Here is a 19,015-nt window from a genome sequence, read left to right as displayed (position 1 = left end):
ATCGAAAAGGTGTTTCCTTTGTTGTTGAGTGGATGGTGGTATTATATCCCCATATGATCTCTGGGATGAGTTCGGCCCAAAGCCCTTTGGCGTCGTCGAGTTTCTTTCTTAAGGCATGTAAGATGACCTTATTCGCGGCCTCTGCTAGCCCATTTGTTTGTGGGTCCTCTACTGATGAAAAATGCTGGTTGACCTTTAGATTCTGCAAAAAGGAGATGAATTTTTTATCGACAAACTGGTGTCCATTATCAGTGATAATGTGTCGTGGTATGCTGAATCGATAAATAATATGCTTCCATACAAAGAAGATCATTTGTTGTGAGGCGATCTTTGCTAAGGTTTGTGCCTCTATCCATTTTTAGAAGTAATCAGTTGCTACTATTAAAAATTTTATCTGGCCGGCCGCTAGGGGGAAAGGGCCGAGGATGTCGAGCCCCCATTGGTTGAACGGCCAGCTTACCTCGGAACAGTGTAGTAGTTCGGCTGGAAGGTGGGTGATCGGACTGTGTTTTTGGCAGTTGTCACAGCTTTTGACTTTTGTTTTACAATCTTGTTGCAACGTCGGCCAATAGAAACCAGCTCGGAGGATCTTTGAAGACAGGCTCCAAGCTCCGAGGTGTGTACAACAGATACCTTCATGTGCTTCGGCAAGTACAAGATCGACTTCTAATCTGCAAAGACATTTTAGTAAAGGACGAGAGAATCCTCGTTTATATAGGCAATTGTTATAAATTGTAAAGAATGAGGCTTGTCGGCGAAAGTGCCGAATTTTTTTGACTTTGCCTGGCAAGATTCCTGTTCGAAGATAGTTTATGTATGGTGTTCTCCAATCTGCATCCTGCGTTCCACTTAGAACTACTGTTAATTCTATATTGGTTTAAGTAAGGTAGATCAGTGAAGAGATGAATTATTTCTTTGGGTGCTGGCGAGCTAAGAGAGAATGTCAGCTCGACTATTGTTCTCCCGAGGTATATGTTCAATGTGACATTTATGAAATTTTGAAAGTAAAGTTTGAACAATTGCTAGGTATTTGGATAATAAAGGGTCTTTTACCTGGTACAGCTCGTTTACCTGCTAAACAATGAGTAGAGAATCACAGTATACCTTAAGCTCGGCTATATTGAGATCAGAAGCTAGTTTGAGGCCGGCAATAAGAGCTTCATACTCACTCTGGTTGTTGCTCGCCTTGAAGGAAAAGTGTAGCGAATGCTCAATGACGTTACCATTTCCATCATCGAGGATGATCCCGGCGCCACACCCGTGTGGGTTAGAGGAGCCATCTACATACAAAGACCATTCTGGTGAACTTTCGGCGATGTCCAGTACTGTGAATTCGGCAATGAAATCAGCCAAAAATTGAGATTTGATAGATGATCATCCTTGGTATCTGATGTCAAACTCGAAAAGTTCGACCGACCATTTTACTAGTCGGCCAGCTAGTTCTGGTTTCTGTATGACTTGTCTCAAAGGTTGATCCGTCCGAACATGGATGACATGACTCTGGAAGTATGGCCGGAGTCTCCTTGCCGAGAAGACAAGAGCTAAAGCCAGCCTCTCAATGCTCAGATAGCGAAGTTCAGCATTCTATAGTGTTTTGCTGCTGAAATAGATCGGCAACTACTGCTTTTGCCTTTCTGCAATAAGAGCGGAGCTTACTGCCCAGTTAGTCATAGATAAATATAAGAATAATGGTTTCCCTTTAGGGAGGGTTTGTAAAATTGGTGGTTTTGAAAGAGTTTCTTTGATGGTTGTGAATGCTTATTCACATTCATTGCTCCATTAGAAATCCTTTTTCTTTTTTAAAGTTTGGAAGAAACATAAAGACTTAGAAGCTAGGCAAGGTAAGAAACGAAAAAGTGCAGCAAGTCTCCCTGTCAACTGTTGGACTTCTTTGATAGTTTGTGGGCTTGTCATATCTAAAACAGCTCGGCACTTTTTTGGATTTTCTTCAATACCTCGGCTACTGAGCATGAAGCCGAGGAATTTGCCACTTTGTACGCCAAATGCGCACTTCTCGGGGTTTAAACGCATGCTGTATTTTCTTATTTGACCGAAGATTTCTGCGAGGCCATCAAGGTGGTTGTTGTCGATTTTCGTTTTGGCGACCATGTCGTCAACGTAGACCTCAATGTTCCTGCCAATCTGTTGGGCGAATACTTTGTCCATTAGGCGTTGATATGTTGCACCTGCATTCTTAAGGCCAAACGGCATCACTTTATAACAGTAGTTTCCATATTCAGTAATAAAAGCTGTCTTACTTTGATCGGATGGATGCATTTGGATCTGGTTATAGCTAGAGTATGCATCCATAAAGCTAAGTTTTTCATAACCAGAGGTATTATCAACTAAGCAATGAATAGATCGTAAAGGATAGGACTCTCTTGGGCATGTTTTGTTGAGATCGGTGAAATCAACACACATGTGCCATTTACCATTGTGTTTTTTCACCATGACGACATTTACTAACCATGTTGTGAATCTGATCTCTTGAATGAAGCTGGCATGGATGAGCTTCTTGGTTTCTTCCAGAGAGGCTTGTTTGCGGTCATGACCTAGGTTTCGCTTTTTCTGTGCTATAGGTCGGATAGAAGGATCTAATACCAGTTTGTGGGATATGACAGATGGGTCAATTCCTGGCATGTCTGCTGGGGTCCAAACAAATAGGTCGACATTTTGTTGTAGAAATGTTCATAATGAGGCCTTCTCTTCTGAGCTTAGTGTGGATCCCGCATAAGTGAACTTTTCCGAGCTATCTGTGAAATAGATTTTATGCAGGTCTTCGGTCGGGGTTGGTCTTTCGAGGCTTCTTGCCTTGGGATCAAGGTCGGCCAGGACTGGTAGTTTGGCTTTGTTACTGATACTGTTCACGTGGGCTTGCATACTTTGATTTGGTTTTTTGAAACTGTTGTTGTAGCATTCTCTGGCTTCTCAGGCATCACTGTGAATAGTTGCAATTGTATTATCCTGCAAAGGGAACTTAACACAGAGATGAATTGTAGAAATAATGGCACCAAACTTATTTAAAAAAGGTCGGCCAAGTATCAAATTGTAAAGACTAAAACAGTCGACGACTAAGTATTGAATATCCGAAGTTTTTGATAATGGAACCTCACCCAGTGTGGTTTGGAACCACACAGACCCCATAACCGGGACCCGCTCACCTGAGAAACAGACCAGGTCCCAGTGGAAGGTTGGAGGATGTTGTTGCTTAGTTTCATCTTCTGAAATGTGGAGTAAAAGAGAACATCGACACTGCTCCCAGGGTCCAGTAAAACCTTTCTAACTAGGAGATCTCCGAGCTGTAGGGAAATCATGACCGGGTCGTCTAGATTTGTTACGTTATTGTTAAGGTCGGATGTCTGGAATGTTATCTGAGGAAAATATGGAGGTGTCTGCTGTTGATGTTTATCGGCTTCTTTGGAAAGCATAGCTCGGTAAGACCGCTTTCTTGCCGAGCTTGTGGCCCCTCCACCTGCAAAACCTCCAGAAATATAGTTAATAATACGTCTTAGTTGGTCGGGAAGATTGGTGTTCTTCGATGTCAATTTGATCTTTTGCCTTTTCACGAAACTCGACCATGGTTTTAGGTTTGGCCACGGCAATGGTCTCTTAGAATTTTCCTGGTCGGAGTCCGCTTTTTATTGTGTGCAGTTCCACCTAGGGGTGGAGATCGGGTATACTCATGGCTATCTTCGTGAAGCGCATCATGTAGTCTCTGAGACTTTTATGATGGCCTTGTTTGATTGTGTTCAAGTAATCAAAGTCATGCAGATAGATGGCTGATCCAACAAAATGCTCCTCGAAGGGCTTTGATAAGTCTCGAAACCAGAAATAGAACCTGTAGGCAAAGAACAAAACCAATCAAGTGCAGGACCGTCTAAGTAAGATGGAAAACAACGACATAAAACTTTATCAGAAGCACTATTTACTATCATTATGGAGGTGAACTTTTTGATGTATTTCTTCGGATCACCTAGCCCATCATAGGGGGTTAGGGTGGTTGGCAGAGTGAACCTCCTGGGCAACACGAAGTTCATCACCTCGTCCGTGTATGGCCCAGGGGAGTTTTCTAGGTTGTCATCCTCTTCTTCTGGCGAAGCTTCCTCATTGTGCTTAGGTTGCTCTTCTTCGTGCCGAGCAGTTTTGGAGACATGCGTCGGCCCTGACTGATGCTCGGCTTCTTCCGTTCGTTCTTGTCGATCATTGTTATTTTTGATACGGGTATTATTCAAATTAGCAATCTGATTTGCCATTCTTTGGTTCTCTTCGACCATGCGCTAGTTGGCTTGCCGCAACTCGGTCACCATCTGAAGAAGTTCAGATGGCGTGGGTGGAAGTTGTTCAGCCATGGCTTCAGGCGAGAACGTCAAGGCCGATGATATAAAGAAAGAATTATATTCTCAGCCCTACGGTGGGCGCCAATTGTTCCTGTGTGGATACCTGGAGGGGAGCTCGGCTACTGAGGGTCGACGTCCAGTTGTTATCTTCGGTGCCGATCTTTGAGCCTTGGGATAGTCCGAGCTTTCTGCCTAGGGAGATGTCCAATCGTGCAGAGTATGAACAAGGAAAAAAGGGGGAGTGTACCTGCAAAGGCACTTCGAAACTTAAGTTAGTATTGAGAATTCAATGTGTCCTTTAGGATAGAAGATCATACCTTTTTATAAGTGGAATGAAATAGGTCGGTTATATTTCTGCTTTATTATCTGAATTGAAGAGTAATAATAAGGTTTAATGAGTGATGATGTTTGGTTGGACGTTTTGATTCTAGGATGTAGGTCGTTGAACTCGGTTGTAACGCGTAACGCCGAACTGTGCTGCATTTTGTCGAGTTATGACTCACAATGCCGAATTATGACTTGATATTTATAACGGTCGGATCAGGTTTAAATCCTAAATTAAATCTCAATTCCTAAAGGATCAACCTCAAATATCCCTAGACCACACCTTCATTGCATTGACCCAACTATATGCTCTTACCTTGTTCATATGCATGTAATTTTATTTGGAAAACTTTGTTTTGTTCGGTCTTGTACATTATATACTTGTAACAAGGATTGATAAGCCGTTTGTTATGGTGTTTCTTCAATAATCTTTGGATGTATTTAGTATACAAGAGTTGTCAAACTAAGCTATTTGGTATCAAGTTTTTAATAAATGAGATTTTAATAAACTTTTGGTTCTCATAAAATTAGTTAATTTATATTTATATATTTATATTAAAATTAAAATTTATTCTCAATAGAACATTTCATTAATACAATAGTCTTTTTAGATATTTTATTATAAAAAAATTTATATACAATTATTTTTATGTAAAATTATTAATTAAAACAGTTAAATAATTCAGAAATTAATCTCTAAATGAATAACACAATGGTGAAGTGCAGATAAATGGATGCATGGTGTGATGTCCATAAATGTGGACCTGTGAAGATCAGAGACCTGCAAAACGCAGGTAACGTTTTGCATGAACAAGAAACAGAAAATTACAGGCCCTGCAAAACGCAGACTGCGATTGGCGGAAAAATGGAACAAGAAATTGAAACGTGTCCTGCATGCCGACAGGACCAAAGCTTGACCAACTTCGAACTGAGCAAAACGCAGAATGCGTTTGTCAGTGACCAGAGCAAAACGCTGGATGCGTTTTGCAGGCTCCATACATGCATGCGTGCCACGTATTTTGGGAGGGGGTTCAGCTGGGTCCTTATAAGTGAGAAACACAGATTGAAGTAGAAGTATAGTTACTGAAGCAAAATAGTTACTAAAGATACATTTTAAGGGAGAGTGAGTGTAGGAGCTGTGAAAGAGCTCGGTGAAGAAGAAGAGCTACATGGTATAAGGAAAAAAAATGGTGCGTGACTATACCAAACCAGAATATCATATTATTGAGTATTTGGATCATCCCCAATTTGTAAGTAAATTTTTTTAATATTTAACAATAAATATATAAATTTATTTGAATTTTTTTTATTTGTGTTGTAATTAGTAGTATTGAGGTTATTAATATTATTATAATTAATATTTTGTTATTAGTAATTTTGCATTGTGTTTTAAATTTTTTTAATACTGTTATTATTATGTTATATTATTATTATTATTATTATTATTATTATTATTATTATTATTATTAGGCAAATTAATCTCTTTGTTATTATTATTATTATTATTATTATTATTATTATTATTATTATTATTATTATTATTATAATAGTGGATCTGTTAATGAAAATAATTTATTAATAATATTTAATAAGAATAATGTGTAATAAATTATTATTTTTTAATGATTTACTATTATTTTTTATGATAGTAATAATAATAATAATACTGTCATCAATAGTAAACGGTTTTGTTAATAATGTTTACGTTGGAAAAAAAATTATTATTATAGATATTATAATAAATGGTTTTTTTCAGTAATATTTTGTAATAATAATTAATACTGTATGTTAATAATAACAAATCTTGTAGGTTATAGTTATTATAATAAATGGTTATTATTATTGTTATTATTGTTATATTTGGATAACTATTATTATAATTAGAGTGTTATTATGATTATTTTATAATACTAGTTATGATAGTGAGAATAAATTATTATTAATTTTTAATAATTAATAATACTGTTTAATAAATAATAGATAAATATTCGTGATTTTTTAACAATTTATTATTATTATGTTTTAACCGGTATTATTTAGAATTTAATAATTATCATTTTTTTTTCAGGCTATCAGAAATTTGTTGCCCAGAAAACTGGATCCGCCAGATACGTTGAATGAGGTAGCTGCAGCGACATTGGCATTGACTGGTTTTCAACACGTTTTACGAGTGGGCGAAATGAGAGGTCATTCTGCACTACTGAGTGCTTTGGTGGAACGCTGGAGGCCGGAGATTCACATGTTTCATCTTCCGGTCCGTGAAGTGACGGTAACACTGGAAGATGTGAGCTATATTCTTGGTCTCCCGATTAATGGGGATGCTGTTACGGGTAGATCAGATAGCAGCCACCAGTTTTTGGTGGAGAACTGCATTGTGTGTTTTGGTCGGGAGCCCGGTCCGGACGATCACGTGTTGGGAAAGGTTAATATTGCTTGGGTCCGGCGGTGCAGAGACACCGAGCCGTGTGATACTCAGGAGTCTCTCGAGCGGTACGTCCGAGCGCACATTTTCTGCATGCTCGGTACAATTGTGTTTCCGGATAAGTCGACCGTTTCACTGAACTCGAAGTTTCTACCGCAACTTAGGAATTTCCACCGGATTTCAGGGTATAGTTGGGGAGCAGCCAATCTGGCACACCTATACAGATCGTTGTGTCGTGCCTCACGATACAACTGCAAGGAAATAGATGGCCCACTGATACTACTTTTTGTTTGGGCGTGGGAGCGTATGCCATTCCTGGCACCTATACCCCGCGATCAACACGGCAATATTGGTGTTCCACTAGCGCGACGGTATTGGCTTTTAGCGTTGTTGTTATTGTTATTATTATTATTAAGCTTATTATTATTATTATTATTATTATTATTATTATTATTATTATTATTATTATTATTATTATTATTATTATTATTTTGTTCTTCTTATTAATAATGTTATTATGTTTTCGTTAGGTGGAGTCATTGGCGCCGACATACGAGATATATACGGCGGCCCACTACGATTTTAGGCGAGGTCTTGACGACATGGGAATTGACGACGTAAGTTGTACCATTAATGTCCAATGTTTTTATTCAGAAGAATAGTTTTTCTAATCGACCTCTTGGTAACTATTATGCAGTTTATATGGCGGCCATATATAGGAGTGGGGATTCCGGATGGCCTTGAACCCCATATGTTCATGTGCTCCACTCAGTCGCCTTTAGTGTCATTCGAGTGCATAGAATGGCACGCAACAGATCGGGTCAGACGACAGTTCGGGATGCAATAGCTACCACCAGGCCCCGCGTTCAACCTTGGTCGTGATCACTGCAAGCGGCTGACAGGAGCACAGAACCATGACTGGGGACAGATTTACAGTCAATGGGTTAACAGATGGACATTTGACCGCTATAACACATTGCAGCTAGGCGAGGAGATTATTGACTTCCATCCTCTTCCAGTGTACTACGACTGGTACACGCAGCAGTATGGGATTCACCTGCGGCTGTCAGATAGAGTTCCAAGCGGAGAGATTGGCGCCGATGAACCACAGCAGCAACAGAAAGAACCAGCTGGCCCTCACCAGGGAGTCCCGCCTCATGAGCAACAGGAACAGGTATTGTTTTTAATTCCTAGTATTATGGTTATTAGGTTTATAAATAGCTATCAGTAATTAGTATTAATTGTATTTACTTGTTAATTAGGTGCCGGCATATGAGCACCACTATCAGGTCCCGGCGTATGAGCACCAGGTTCAAATGTCGGCATATGCCCAGCAGTTTCAGGACCCGGCATATGCCCAGCAGTTTCAGGACCCGGCATATGTTCAGCAGTTTCAGGACCCGGTATATGTCCCGCAGTTTCAGGATCCAGCATATGCCCAGCAGTGGCCGGCATATCAGCAGCAGGCAGCATATGTACCGGAATCACAGCCGCCTCAGGCACCTGAGCCCTACATACCACATCTGGTAATTCCAGCCGAGGGTCACTTTAGTCCGTTGGGTGGATTGGACACCATCAGCTTCTCTGAGGTCCTGAGAGATACAGATTTTCTCGGCCCGATGCAACCGCAGGAAGGGCCTGCTACATCTCATCATTCTACTGGTCGTCGCGCCACTTCAGGTCATGCTAGTGACTTCGACTTTGATCACTCGACGGGTCATGTAGATCCGCTCGGTCCGTCCGCACCACCATGTGGCCAGTTGTTTGATTTGAACGAGTACCCGCAGCAGGAAGAGGGAGACTTGGGGTCCGACTTGGAGCACTGGTATGATCTTGGTGGAGCGAGTGCTCCGGGGATTAAAAACTTTATTTATTATAAATTGTTAACTAGGTTAAAATACATGACGATATTACATAAAAAGTAACATATAATCGTGAAGTAGGTCATAACAAAGTTACAATGAAAAGTTTAACCACTAATGACCTTCAGCGGAGCTTGGACCTACACGCTGAGGACATCGGCTGCGGCTATGTCCCTCGCGTCTACATATAGTGCACCGGCGAGGACCACGCATCTCACATGAATCCATCTCATTCAAGTAGCGGGTGGACTTCGGTCTTCCTTTCGTTGCGCGCCTCAATGTCCAGTTGGCGATCACCTTCGCTCCTTCGTATCTATCCCATGTAGATGGGTCACCCATTGGAACAAACTCGCCTCTGTAAACCTTGCAAATTTCAGACATCTTGTACACATCGTTTACGTACACTTGCCAATCGAGACGCTGATTGGCGCAACATGCAAGCACGTGGCGACATGGAAGTCGCTCGACCTGGAAATGGCCACAGTCGCAGTGTCGTTGCGCAAGGTTGACCGTGTAAATGGTACCATCTTGCATTTCGCGAACCTCAAACATCTCATTACGCCTGTCAAACCGGTTGACCACAACGTTTCCTGCACATCGGAAGCTTTCTTCAACTCTCTTCGTTGCGAACTCTGAATACGTAAATCCGTTGCGGAGACGCTCATGAGCCTCGGTACTCTTCCGAGTGAACAACTCATTCAGCCGATAGAAAGTTGACCGGACCAAGGCAGTCACAGGAAGGTTGCGTGCCCCCTTTAGGACAGAATTTATGCAATCTACCAAGTTTGTCGTCATATGTCCCCAACGATGACCACCATCGAATGCCAACACCCATCTCTCAACACCGATCTCATCGCACCATTGAGTATATGCCTCACCCCGCTCTTTAAGCCTTTGGTAGTTTTTGTTGTACTCCTGCTCCGTTCTAGAATAGCCTGTTGAACAAACCATTTAGTCGTAAGCAGATGTCACAAATTTACTCTGAATAGAACCATAATAGCGAGTTGATATACCTGTGTTTACCACGAGTTTATGCAAATATGGAGCCTTGAACCTCCTTAAGAAGTTGGAGCCGATGTGCCTGATGCAGTACATGTGCCACGCCCTTGGTGGTGACCATGCACCGTTACTGCGAGCTATTGCAGCGTCGATGGAGGTATGGCGGTCAGAAATAATGCCCACCCCATCAATGGTGACAACATATCTCCACAAATTTGTTAGGAAAAACTCCCATGCGTCTGCCGTCTCACCCTCGACTATGGCAAAAGCAATAGGCACAATGTTTTGATTCTCGTCTTGTGCAACCGCTACCAGAAGTGCACCTTTATATTTTCCATACAGGTGCGTGCCATCAACTTGCACCAGCGGCTTGTAGTGTCTAAATGCTACAATACATGGATAGAAGCTCCAAAAAATGCGATGCAGAACTCTTACACCTTGAACCTCCTCAGTCTCACGGTAAACGGGGAGCGTTTTGATTTGAACACGAGACCTTGGCATTTTAACCGTCATTGCTTTCAACCATACTGGCAGGATCTGGTAAGAAACTTTCCAATCACCGAAAACCTTGGCAACGGCTTTCTGCTTTGCCAACCAAGCCTTGCGGTAACTGACAGTGTAGTTGAACCTGGATTGAACTTCTGCAATTACAGACTTCACCTTTATCGAGGGGTCTGATTCGACCAACGGCCTAATGACATCTGCAATTGTGTCCGAGTCCAACTTGGCATGATCTTGTGATATCGTTCCCACGGTGCACGTGTGCTTGCCATTGTATCTCCTGATCTCCCAACAAGCTTTCTTTCGAATCAAGCTAGCCCGGATTAGCCAATCGCACCCTGCACCATACCCCTTGCATTTCGCATAGAATGTTTGCGGCTCAGACTCATACACAGTGTAATCAACCCCTCTAGAGAGAGTGTAGCTTTTGATTACAGATATCACCGACTCTCTCGATCCAAATTCCATGCCAACACTAAACTCGCCATCTTTCGCCTCAGCGTTGCCTTCACCTACGACATGCGCACCACCATCAGTCAGACGAGACATATAAAATAAACACTATAGGAAACTTGAGTTAATAATCATAACATACCCGTATTCGCATACTCAGGAAATTCTGGGTCATGCATGGCTTCCAGATCTAGAGTTCGCATAAAAGACGGAACACCAAACGGGTGCTGGCTTATAATCGCATTCGCTTCATTTGGCACCTCCGGATTGCCTGCCAAGTCTCCGTCATCGTTCTCGTCATCGACTTTATAGTTAGCTTCGAACTCCTCTTCACTGTCATTATTTTCTTCTTCCCAATCTATATCACCAAGCTCATCAACATTGACCTCCTCGCCGACCGCGCCCGACCCTGACTGCTGCTCAAACTCAACGTACAACTCTATCATCGGTACGTGAAATCGGGTTTGTTGATAAATACAGAACATCTGCTGCATACTGGCATCGTCAGTAATGGGCATTAATTGAAACTGTATTAGCCCACCAAATACTTGCACAGGACTTCTGTATAAGAGGTTGCTCACCCTTTTCAAAATGTGGCTTTGAATGTTATTACAAAGCCCATTTTGCAAATCGACAAAGCTCATGGTACATGGAACAGCAAATGATAACGGACATTCACAAACAAAAGTCACTCCTTCATGTGTGTTTGGTATAACTTCACCGTTATAATATACTCGCAAATTTGTAATATTTTCCATAATTTCAACCTCACGTACTCCGATTTTTTTGACACAACTAAATGCCAAAAAAAAAAAAAAAACTAACAACTACAACATATGTATTTGAAAGAGAAGAATGATGAGTAGAATGGGAGTGAGGCCGTTGCGCTGAGGAGTGCTTCGTATTTATAGGCAGGTCTCTTCAGAAAAATATTTTTTTTTCAACAGACGCAACCTGCGTTTTTTAAAAAGCAATCTGACAAAGCGAAAAAACGCTGCTTACGTTTTGCGTTTTCCAAAAAAAAGAGCTGGCCCTCAGCACAAAACGCAGACTGCGTTTTGTTATTACATAAAAAAAAATTAATTTGGCCCAATACAAAACGCAAGCCACGTTTGGATTAAAACCAATTTAAAAAATTTTTGAAAATCCTGCACCAACAAAAATGCAGGCCACGTTTCTTTCCTTTCCTGCACAACAAAAAAAAACCAAAACAGGCCAAAAGTAAAACGTATCTTACGTTTTACGCCTGTCATCATAGCAGAAAAAATTTTCTCCATGCATCCATTACGTTGAATATCACCCGGCTTTAATCCATATAAAAAAGAAAAGACCCTAAATAATTTGATATATTATTTACCTTATTATAATAGTATCTTTGTTTTATATTTATAAAATTTGCTTTTTAGTTTCTAGTTCTACTGCTGTGTGTGTTTTTTGTTTTTGTTTTTGTTTTTTTGTTTTTTGTTTTTTTCCTAGTAAGTCTTCGCATTCAGGCCTTGTCGACACTCCACAGTACTTAGGGGAATTTGAGTAGTAGAGGAGGAAGTTAGGCAGAGTCGAATTTCTCATTATCCTTACTTAAACAGCTAAACCACGACACAAGCCTCGGCATTTTCTGAAATCCCTAAAAAAAGCTCCCTTTTCCCCCTTTTCTCGAATGGCGTCATCACGGCCTCCTCCGTCGAAATCGGCTGACCTGGACCTCACAATCGTCTCAGCTAAGCACCTCAAAAACGTGAACTGGAAGAACGGCGTTCTCAAACCCTACGTCGTGTTCTGGGTCGACCCTGATCGCCGATTGGCCACTAAATCCGACGATTCCGGCTCCACAAAACCCATCTGGAACGAGCGCTTCACCCTCCCGCTTCCGCCCTCCTACCCACCCCTCCACGACACTTTCCTCACCCTCGAAGTCTTCCATTCTCGCCCTTCTGATACCCCTAACCCCCTCGTAGGTTCCCTCAAAATCCCCCTCAAAGACATTGACGAAACCTCCGACCCCACCCGCATCCGCAAATTCACCCTCTCAAGACCCTCCGGCCGCCCCCACGGCAAGATCCACCTCAAATTGGGACTCCTCGGCCGAACTCCTCTACCGCCGCCGCCGCCATCGCAGACAATTCCTGACTACCCAAACCCTACCCCTAACCCTAATAACAGCAATTCTCCGATGTTCTGTTACGTACCTAACCCCGCTGCGCGTGACTACAGAGGATTCTCGCCTTCGCCTTCTCCTTCTTCTCCTCCTTTCACTGCGTACGGTTCTGCCTCTTACGGTGGTTCGTACAGTGATTTGTACTCTGGGTACTACCCGGGTTACTCAGGTGCGGTTCCGCCGTATCCTTCCAGGCCGTTTATTGATCGGCCCGTGGGCTATGCTGGGCCTAGTGGGCCTTCTGCCCCGCTTGATTACTCTTCCTCTTATGAGCATAAGCCCAAGGGGGGTGGTGGTGGTGTTGGGAAGATGGGCCTTGGTGCTGGGGTTGCGGTGGGTGCTGTTGCTGGAGCGTTGGGTGGGCTTGCTTTGGAAGAAGGTATGAAGTATGAGGAGGACAAGATTACTGAGAGGGTTGAGAATTCAAGCATGGCTACAAGGGATGATTATGATTACCGAGGAGATTATTGATGTTTCAGGTGCTCAAGAAAAACAAAAAAAAGGTTTCAAATTTGATGGATAATTAACTTTATTATCCCAGATTTTCAGCATATTTATGTGTATCTGTATATATATGTGTGATCTCGGAGTTGGAATTTGAAATGCACCTATGGTTTATTGTGATACTTTTCTAATGTTTTATGTGGTGCTTCGTTATCGTTACTATATTATGATGATGATGATGATGATGATGATGATGATGATAATAATAATACTAATATATGATATATATTTGGTTAGACTAATTACTGTTTATTTGCTTGTTTGATTTATCACATTTTCGAATGCTAAAAGTATATAGCTGGTGTAGAGTAGAGGAGAATATTTGAGTATATTGTTGCATCAGGTTCATTTGTATTTTTTGTTTGATATGAGATACTTGCCATTATAATGGGGTGAATCACCAGCTTGGTTATTTTCTGTGATGATGAAATTTTGTTCCTCTTCAACTTGTGATAGGTCTTTGTTTGCACTTTTAGCATTATGTGTGTAGTAGATGTGAATTTTACATGTTTTATATATGACTGAGAAACCCATCTTGAGTGCATTATATAAGGTTTAAATAGTTGGATTTAATTTGTATATATTGTCAATGCTAAAAAAGTTTTATATATACATCTAATCATCTATTAGCACATCAGTGAAAATGCTTGATTTAACCAACTACTATTTTGAGAAAGCCATAAACATGTGAATCTGTGCATCTGGTGGAATGACTAAATGTAGAGTTTAGGGTTTAGTTGACTGATGCAAGGTAGAGATTGCACTTTAGTTGACTAAATGTGAGCTTTGTTGAATTTAATGGTTGCTGGATTTCCCCTGCCATATGCATATCACTGCTCTATGACTTCGGATTTCCTGAGTTCAACAATAAAGAGGAACTGAACTTAAAATGGAAATTGATGAACTACTACTACAATGGATTTAAGCAGACTCATGCACAGCTTGATAATTGATAGTGGTTTGTTTGGTTAGCCAAGTCAGATAATCTGTTGTCTATTTCTTTTCTTTTTTTTTTTTTTATATATCTAGGAAGCATGTCTTTCTTTCCAGAAAACCTTGACAAACCCCCCTCGGGCCATCCTAAACAAAAATTGCAAAAGGATAAGTCCCCATCAGTTTGGGTGAAACATTTTATACACATGATTAGGTAGTATCCATTAGGCTTTATATCAAAATCTGTTAATGTATCTTGCCCCACAGAAAATATAACTATTCCTACTTCCTCATGCAAAGTTCGGTAAATGCTTATTTTAGTGAATGAGGCTGCATGGTTAAGTCAGTTTGGATAGTCTTTCCAAAATTACAAAATGTGAATTTCGATAGTCTTTCTTTTTTTTTTTTTTTTTGGACATTTGATAGTCTTTCTATCTATTGTCTTCAGCCCGTTAGTTTTATATTGATGTGGACCATGCTAAATTCTAATAGTTTATCTGATGTGGACACTATGAAGTTGTGGCTTAATTGGTATACAAAATTGGCATATATGGAACTGTTTTGACTGAGCCTGTCCGGCTGGGGCATAACGGGGGTGAAAAAAAAAAAAGAGATTTGATAAATCAATCCTAGACGACGATTTGACCATAATTTCATACAACCAGTGTGTTACCATGACACTCAACCACTCAACATCAAACTAATGGGGTAAAGACGGTACAAGAAGAGGGACTAATAGGATATACGTTTTGCAACTTTCGGAACTACATTAAGCATTTTTCAGTTTCAAAGACTAATTGATTTGGTCCCACAATTTCAGGGACTAAGATACATAATTTGCTCTTGAAATTCCGTTTGTATTGTTGAAAAATCACTTGAAATTAAGTCTAATTCAACTTTCCGAAGAGGTCGGAGTGGTACGTTGATGCTGGTATCTGGTGGTGTTAACTGCTCTTTTTTTGTGGTATTCGGCTGTTAGCATCCACTGTTTGGGCCGTGTCCATAGCGTCTAATTTGGTTCAGATAATCTTTTGGGCTATATGGTCCATGTTCACAGCCCGCTAGTCACAACGCATTAGATTTTACATGTCTACAATATCAGATCTAAAAAAGAAAAAAGCCTACATCGCAATCTCTTGCACATTATTCCTTTAACTAAATGTCAGGATGTTAAACTTAGTTTGATGGAGTAGTTAGTTTATTTGTCTTTTAAGCAAGTGTCAAAGGATTTGAATATTATATTATGCATGCAGTAATTTATTGGCCAATAATAACTTCTTAAATAAAATTTTTTATTTGTGATTGATTAGGTCTTGACCTGTCAAATTGAAAGATACCATAAGAAAAAATAATGTTAGGCTGTTAGCACTACCAAGGATCACATGGATTCATATTTTGATATTATTTAAAAAAAAAAAAAGGTTGGCCTGAATGTGTTGATCCATTTCTTTTTTTTCTTTTTCTTTTGTTTTGGTCTAGATATTTGGATATTCATGCCATGTTTGGAAGACACACCAAATGCCAAAAAATTGACACAGAAAAACTCATGTTTCGGATACTCCCTGATATGAACACATTCACAAAGAATGATTTAGGAGAGGAGGTTTCAAATCCACATAACACCCAAGACCTCATTACTTTGCTAAAGTTTATTGTACGATGCAGACTCTCGGTTAGGGGTGTGCATGGCCCGACCCGGCCCGAAGACCCGGTCCGGTTCCGAACACTTTAGGGGCTAATTTGATGTGATTTCATCGGGTCTAGGGCCGGGTATGGGTCTCAAAAGTAGGGGTGTGCAAAAAAACTGGTTTCACTGAACTGAATTGAAACTGAACTGAAACTGTTCTAAATAAACCAGTTTTTTTAAATAAAAAACTGAACTGAAACCATAGTTTTTATGAAAACCAGTTTATTAAAAACCAATTTTTATGGTTCAGTTTAGTTTTAAACCAAATTAAAACTGGTTTTATTTAAACTCTAAAATTAGTTTTTACATACTCTTTCTCTCTCTCCTTTCACTTTCTCTCTCCCCTTCCTCTCTCTCTCCACTTTCTCCCCCCTCTTTCCCTTCTCTCTCCTCTTTCTCCCCCCTCTCTCCCTTCTCTTTCTTTCTCCTTCCTCTCTATCTCTCTCCTCTTTGTCTCCCTCCTCTCTCTCCTCTCTCTCTCTCTCTCCATCCTCTCTCTCTCCTCTCTCCTCTCTCTCTCTCTCTCTCTCTTTTCCTCTCCTCTCTCTCTCCTCTCCCTCCTCTCTATCTCTCTCCTCTTTGTCTCCCTCCTCTCTCTCTCCATCCTCTCTCTCTCCTCTTTTTTCCTCTCCTCTCTCTCTCCTCTCCCTCCCATCTCTCTTTTTTTCTCTCTCTCTCTCTCTCTCCCCTTTGCCTCTCTCTCTCTCCCTCTCCCTTCCCGTCTCTCTTCTTCTCTCTCTCCTCTTTTCCCCCCTCTCTCCCTTCTCTCTCTCTTTCCCCCCTCTCTCTCTCTCTCCTCTTTGTCTCCCTCATCTCTCTCCATTCTCTCTCTCTCTCCGTCTCTCTTCCTATCTCTCTCTCTCTCCCTTCTCTCTCCTTTCCATCTCTCTCTCCCTCTCCCTTCCCGTCTCTCTTCCACTCTCTCTCTCCCCCTCTCTTCCCCTTTCTTTCTCTCTCTCCTCTCCCTCCCCTCTCTCCCCCTCCCATCTCTCTTCGTCTCTCTCTCTCTCTCTCTCTCTCTCTCTCTCTCCTTTGCCTCTCTCTCTCTCCCTCTCCCTTCCCGTCTCTCTTTCTCTCTCTCTCCTCTTTTTCCCCCCTCTCTCCCTTCTCTCTCTCTTTCCCCCTCTCTCTCTCCTCTTTGTCTCCCTCCTCTCTCTCCATTCTCTCTCTCTCTCTCTCTCTATCTCTCTCTCTTTGTCTCTCTTCCTATCTCTCTCTCTCCTCCTCTTTCTCCCTCTCCTCTCTCTCCCCCTCTCTTCCCCTTTCTTTCTCTCTCTCCTCTCCCTCCCCTCTCCCCTCTCTCCCCCTCCCATCTCTCTTCGTCTCTCTCTCTCTCTCTCTCTCTCTCTCTCTCCTTTCCCTCCTCTCCCACTCTTTCCCAATTCCTTCCTCTCTCTCTCTCTCGTCCCTTCTCTCTTCTTCTCTCTCTCTCTCTCTCCCTCTCTCCCTCCTTCATTTTCCTCGCTCTCCCCTTTTCTCTCTCTCTCTCTCTCCTCTCCCTCCTCTCTCTCCCCCTCTTTCTTCCCCTCTCTCTCTCCTTCTCCTCTTTCTTACCCTCCTCTCTCTCTCTTTTTCCTCTCGCTCTCTCTCCATGTCTTTCCTTTTTCTCCCCTTTCCCTTGCTCTCCCTCCCTTCCCCCTTCTCTCTCTCTCTCTCTCTCTCTCTCTCTCTCTCTTCCTCTTTTCTCTCTCTCCCTCTTTTCCCTCTCCCATTTTCTTTCTCTCTCCTCTCCATCCTTTCTCTCTCTCTCCCTCCCTTCTCTCTTCCTCTTTCTCTCTCTCTCTCTCTCTCTCCTTTTTTTCCTTTTCTCTCTTTCTCTCTCCTATTTCTCTCTCCCCCTTCCCTTATTTCTCTCTCCTCTTCTCTCTCTTTTTTCGCCCTCCTCTCTCTCTTTCTCCTCTTTCTTTCCTTTCCTTCCTTTCTCTCTTTTCTCTTTCTCTCTCAACCTTCTCTCAGTCTATATCCCTCTCTCTCTCTCTTTCTCTCTTTTCTCTCTCTTTCTCCCTTCTCTCTTTCTCTCTTCTCCCCTTCTTCTCTTTCTCTCTCAACCTTCTCTCTCTCTTATTTTGGAGAAAAGAGGGGGAGAGAGAGAAGAGGGATATAGAGTGAGAGAAGGTTGAGAGAGAAAGAGAAAAGAGAGAAAGAAAGGGAAGGAAAGAAAGAGGAGAAAGAGAGAGAGAAATAAGGGAAAGGGGAGAGAGAAATAGGAAAGAGAAAGAGAGAAAAGAAAAAAAATGAGAGAGAGAGAGAGAAAGAGGAAGAGAGAGAGAGAAACAAAATGGAAGAGAGAGAAATAAAATGGGAGAGAGAGAGAGAGAGAAGGGAGAAGGGAGGGAGAGCAAGGGAGAGGGGAGAAAAAGGAAAGACATAGAGAGAGAGCGAGAGAAAAAAGATAGAGAGAGGAGGGTAAGAAAGAGGAGAAGGAGAGAGAGAGAGAGAGAGAGAGAGTAAGAAAGAGGGAGAGAGAGAGAGGAGGGAGAGGAGAGAAAAAGGGGAGAGCGAGGAAAAGGAGGGAGAGAGAGAGAGAGAGAGAAGAAGAAGAAGAAGAAGAAGAAGAGAGAAGGGACGAGAGAGAGAGAGAGAGAGAGAGAGAGAGAGGAAGGAATTGGGAAAGAGTGAGAGAGGAGAGAGAGAGAGAGAGAGAGAGAGAGAGAGAAAGACGAAGAGAGATGGGAGGGGGAGAGAGGGGAGGGAGAGGAGAGAGAGAGATAAAGAAAGGGGAATAGAGAGGGAGAGAGAGGAGAGGGAGAAAGAGGAGGAGAGAGAAAGGAAGAGAGACGGGAAGGGAGAGGGAGAGTGAGAGAGGGAAAGGAGAGAGAGAAGAGAGAGAGATAGGAA

At 41.8% G+C, this 19,015-nt stretch overlaps 3 protein-coding genes across 3 annotated transcripts; 2 read left to right on the top strand and 1 right to left on the bottom strand.

Annotated features, from left to right (window-relative positions):
* The first annotated feature begins 6,840 nt into the window (after positions 1–6,840).
* On the top strand, positions 6,841–9,186 carry LOC148550347 (serine/threonine-protein phosphatase 7 long form homolog). The gene is made up of 3 exons (XM_088492499.1): positions 6,841–7,454; positions 7,614–7,667; positions 9,141–9,186. Exons 1-3 carry the CDS (start codon positions 6,841–6,843, stop codon positions 9,184–9,186), a joined length of 714 nt encoding a protein of 237 aa, XP_088348625.1.
* On the bottom strand, positions 9,060–11,656 carry LOC107606621 (uncharacterized). The gene is made up of 3 exons (XM_016308662.1): positions 11,041–11,656; positions 9,959–10,957; positions 9,060–9,880 (listed from the first exon to the last, which is right to left on the bottom strand). Exons 1-3 carry the CDS (start codon positions 11,654–11,656, stop codon positions 9,060–9,062), a joined length of 2,436 nt encoding a protein of 811 aa, XP_016164148.1.
* A 659-nt stretch (positions 11,657–12,315) lies between these two features.
* On the top strand, positions 12,316–13,799 carry LOC107609433 (uncharacterized). Its single transcript, XM_016311414.3, has one exon. It carries the CDS (start codon positions 12,556–12,558, stop codon positions 13,522–13,524), a length of 969 nt encoding a protein of 322 aa, XP_016166900.1. The 5' UTR covers positions 12,316–12,555; the 3' UTR covers positions 13,525–13,799.
* Positions 13,800–19,015: the final 5,216 nt, after the last annotated feature.

This window comes from Arachis ipaensis, chromosome B7 (assembly GCF_059453495.1).
Source record: "Arachis ipaensis isolate K30076 ecotype BB chromosome B7, ASM5945349v1, whole genome shotgun sequence".
Lineage (NCBI taxonomy): Eukaryota > Viridiplantae > Streptophyta > Magnoliopsida > Fabales > Fabaceae > Arachis > Arachis ipaensis.
The sequence above is the reverse complement of the archived record's forward strand: the minus strand, read 5'-3'. Positions and strand labels throughout refer to the sequence as shown.

Coding starts and splice junctions, on each gene's coding strand:
- LOC107606621 (XM_016308662.1), bottom strand. CDS start 11,656: ATGGAAAATATTACAAATTTGCGAGTATATTATAACGGTGAAGTTATA. Junction 10,958..11,040: donor TCCTGAGTATGCGAATACGG/GTATGTTATGAT, acceptor CGCATGTCGTAG/GTGAAGGCAACGCTGAGGCG. Junction 9,881..9,958: donor TAAACTCGTGGTAAACACAG/GTATATCAACTC, acceptor TTTGTTCAACAG/GCTATTCTAGAACGGAGCAG.
- LOC107609433 (XM_016311414.3), top strand. CDS start 12,556: ATGGCGTCATCACGGCCTCCTCCGTCGAAATCGGCTGACCTGGACCTC.
- LOC148550347 (XM_088492499.1), top strand. CDS start 6,841: ATGAGAGGTCATTCTGCACTACTGAGTGCTTTGGTGGAACGCTGGAGG. Junction 7,455..7,613: donor GGTGTTCCACTAGCGCGACG/GTATTGGCTTTT, acceptor TGTTTTCGTTAG/GTGGAGTCATTGGCGCCGAC. Junction 7,668..9,140: donor CGGCGGCCCACTACGATTTT/AGGCGAGGTCTT, acceptor ACATATAGTGCA/CCGGCGAGGACCACGCATCT.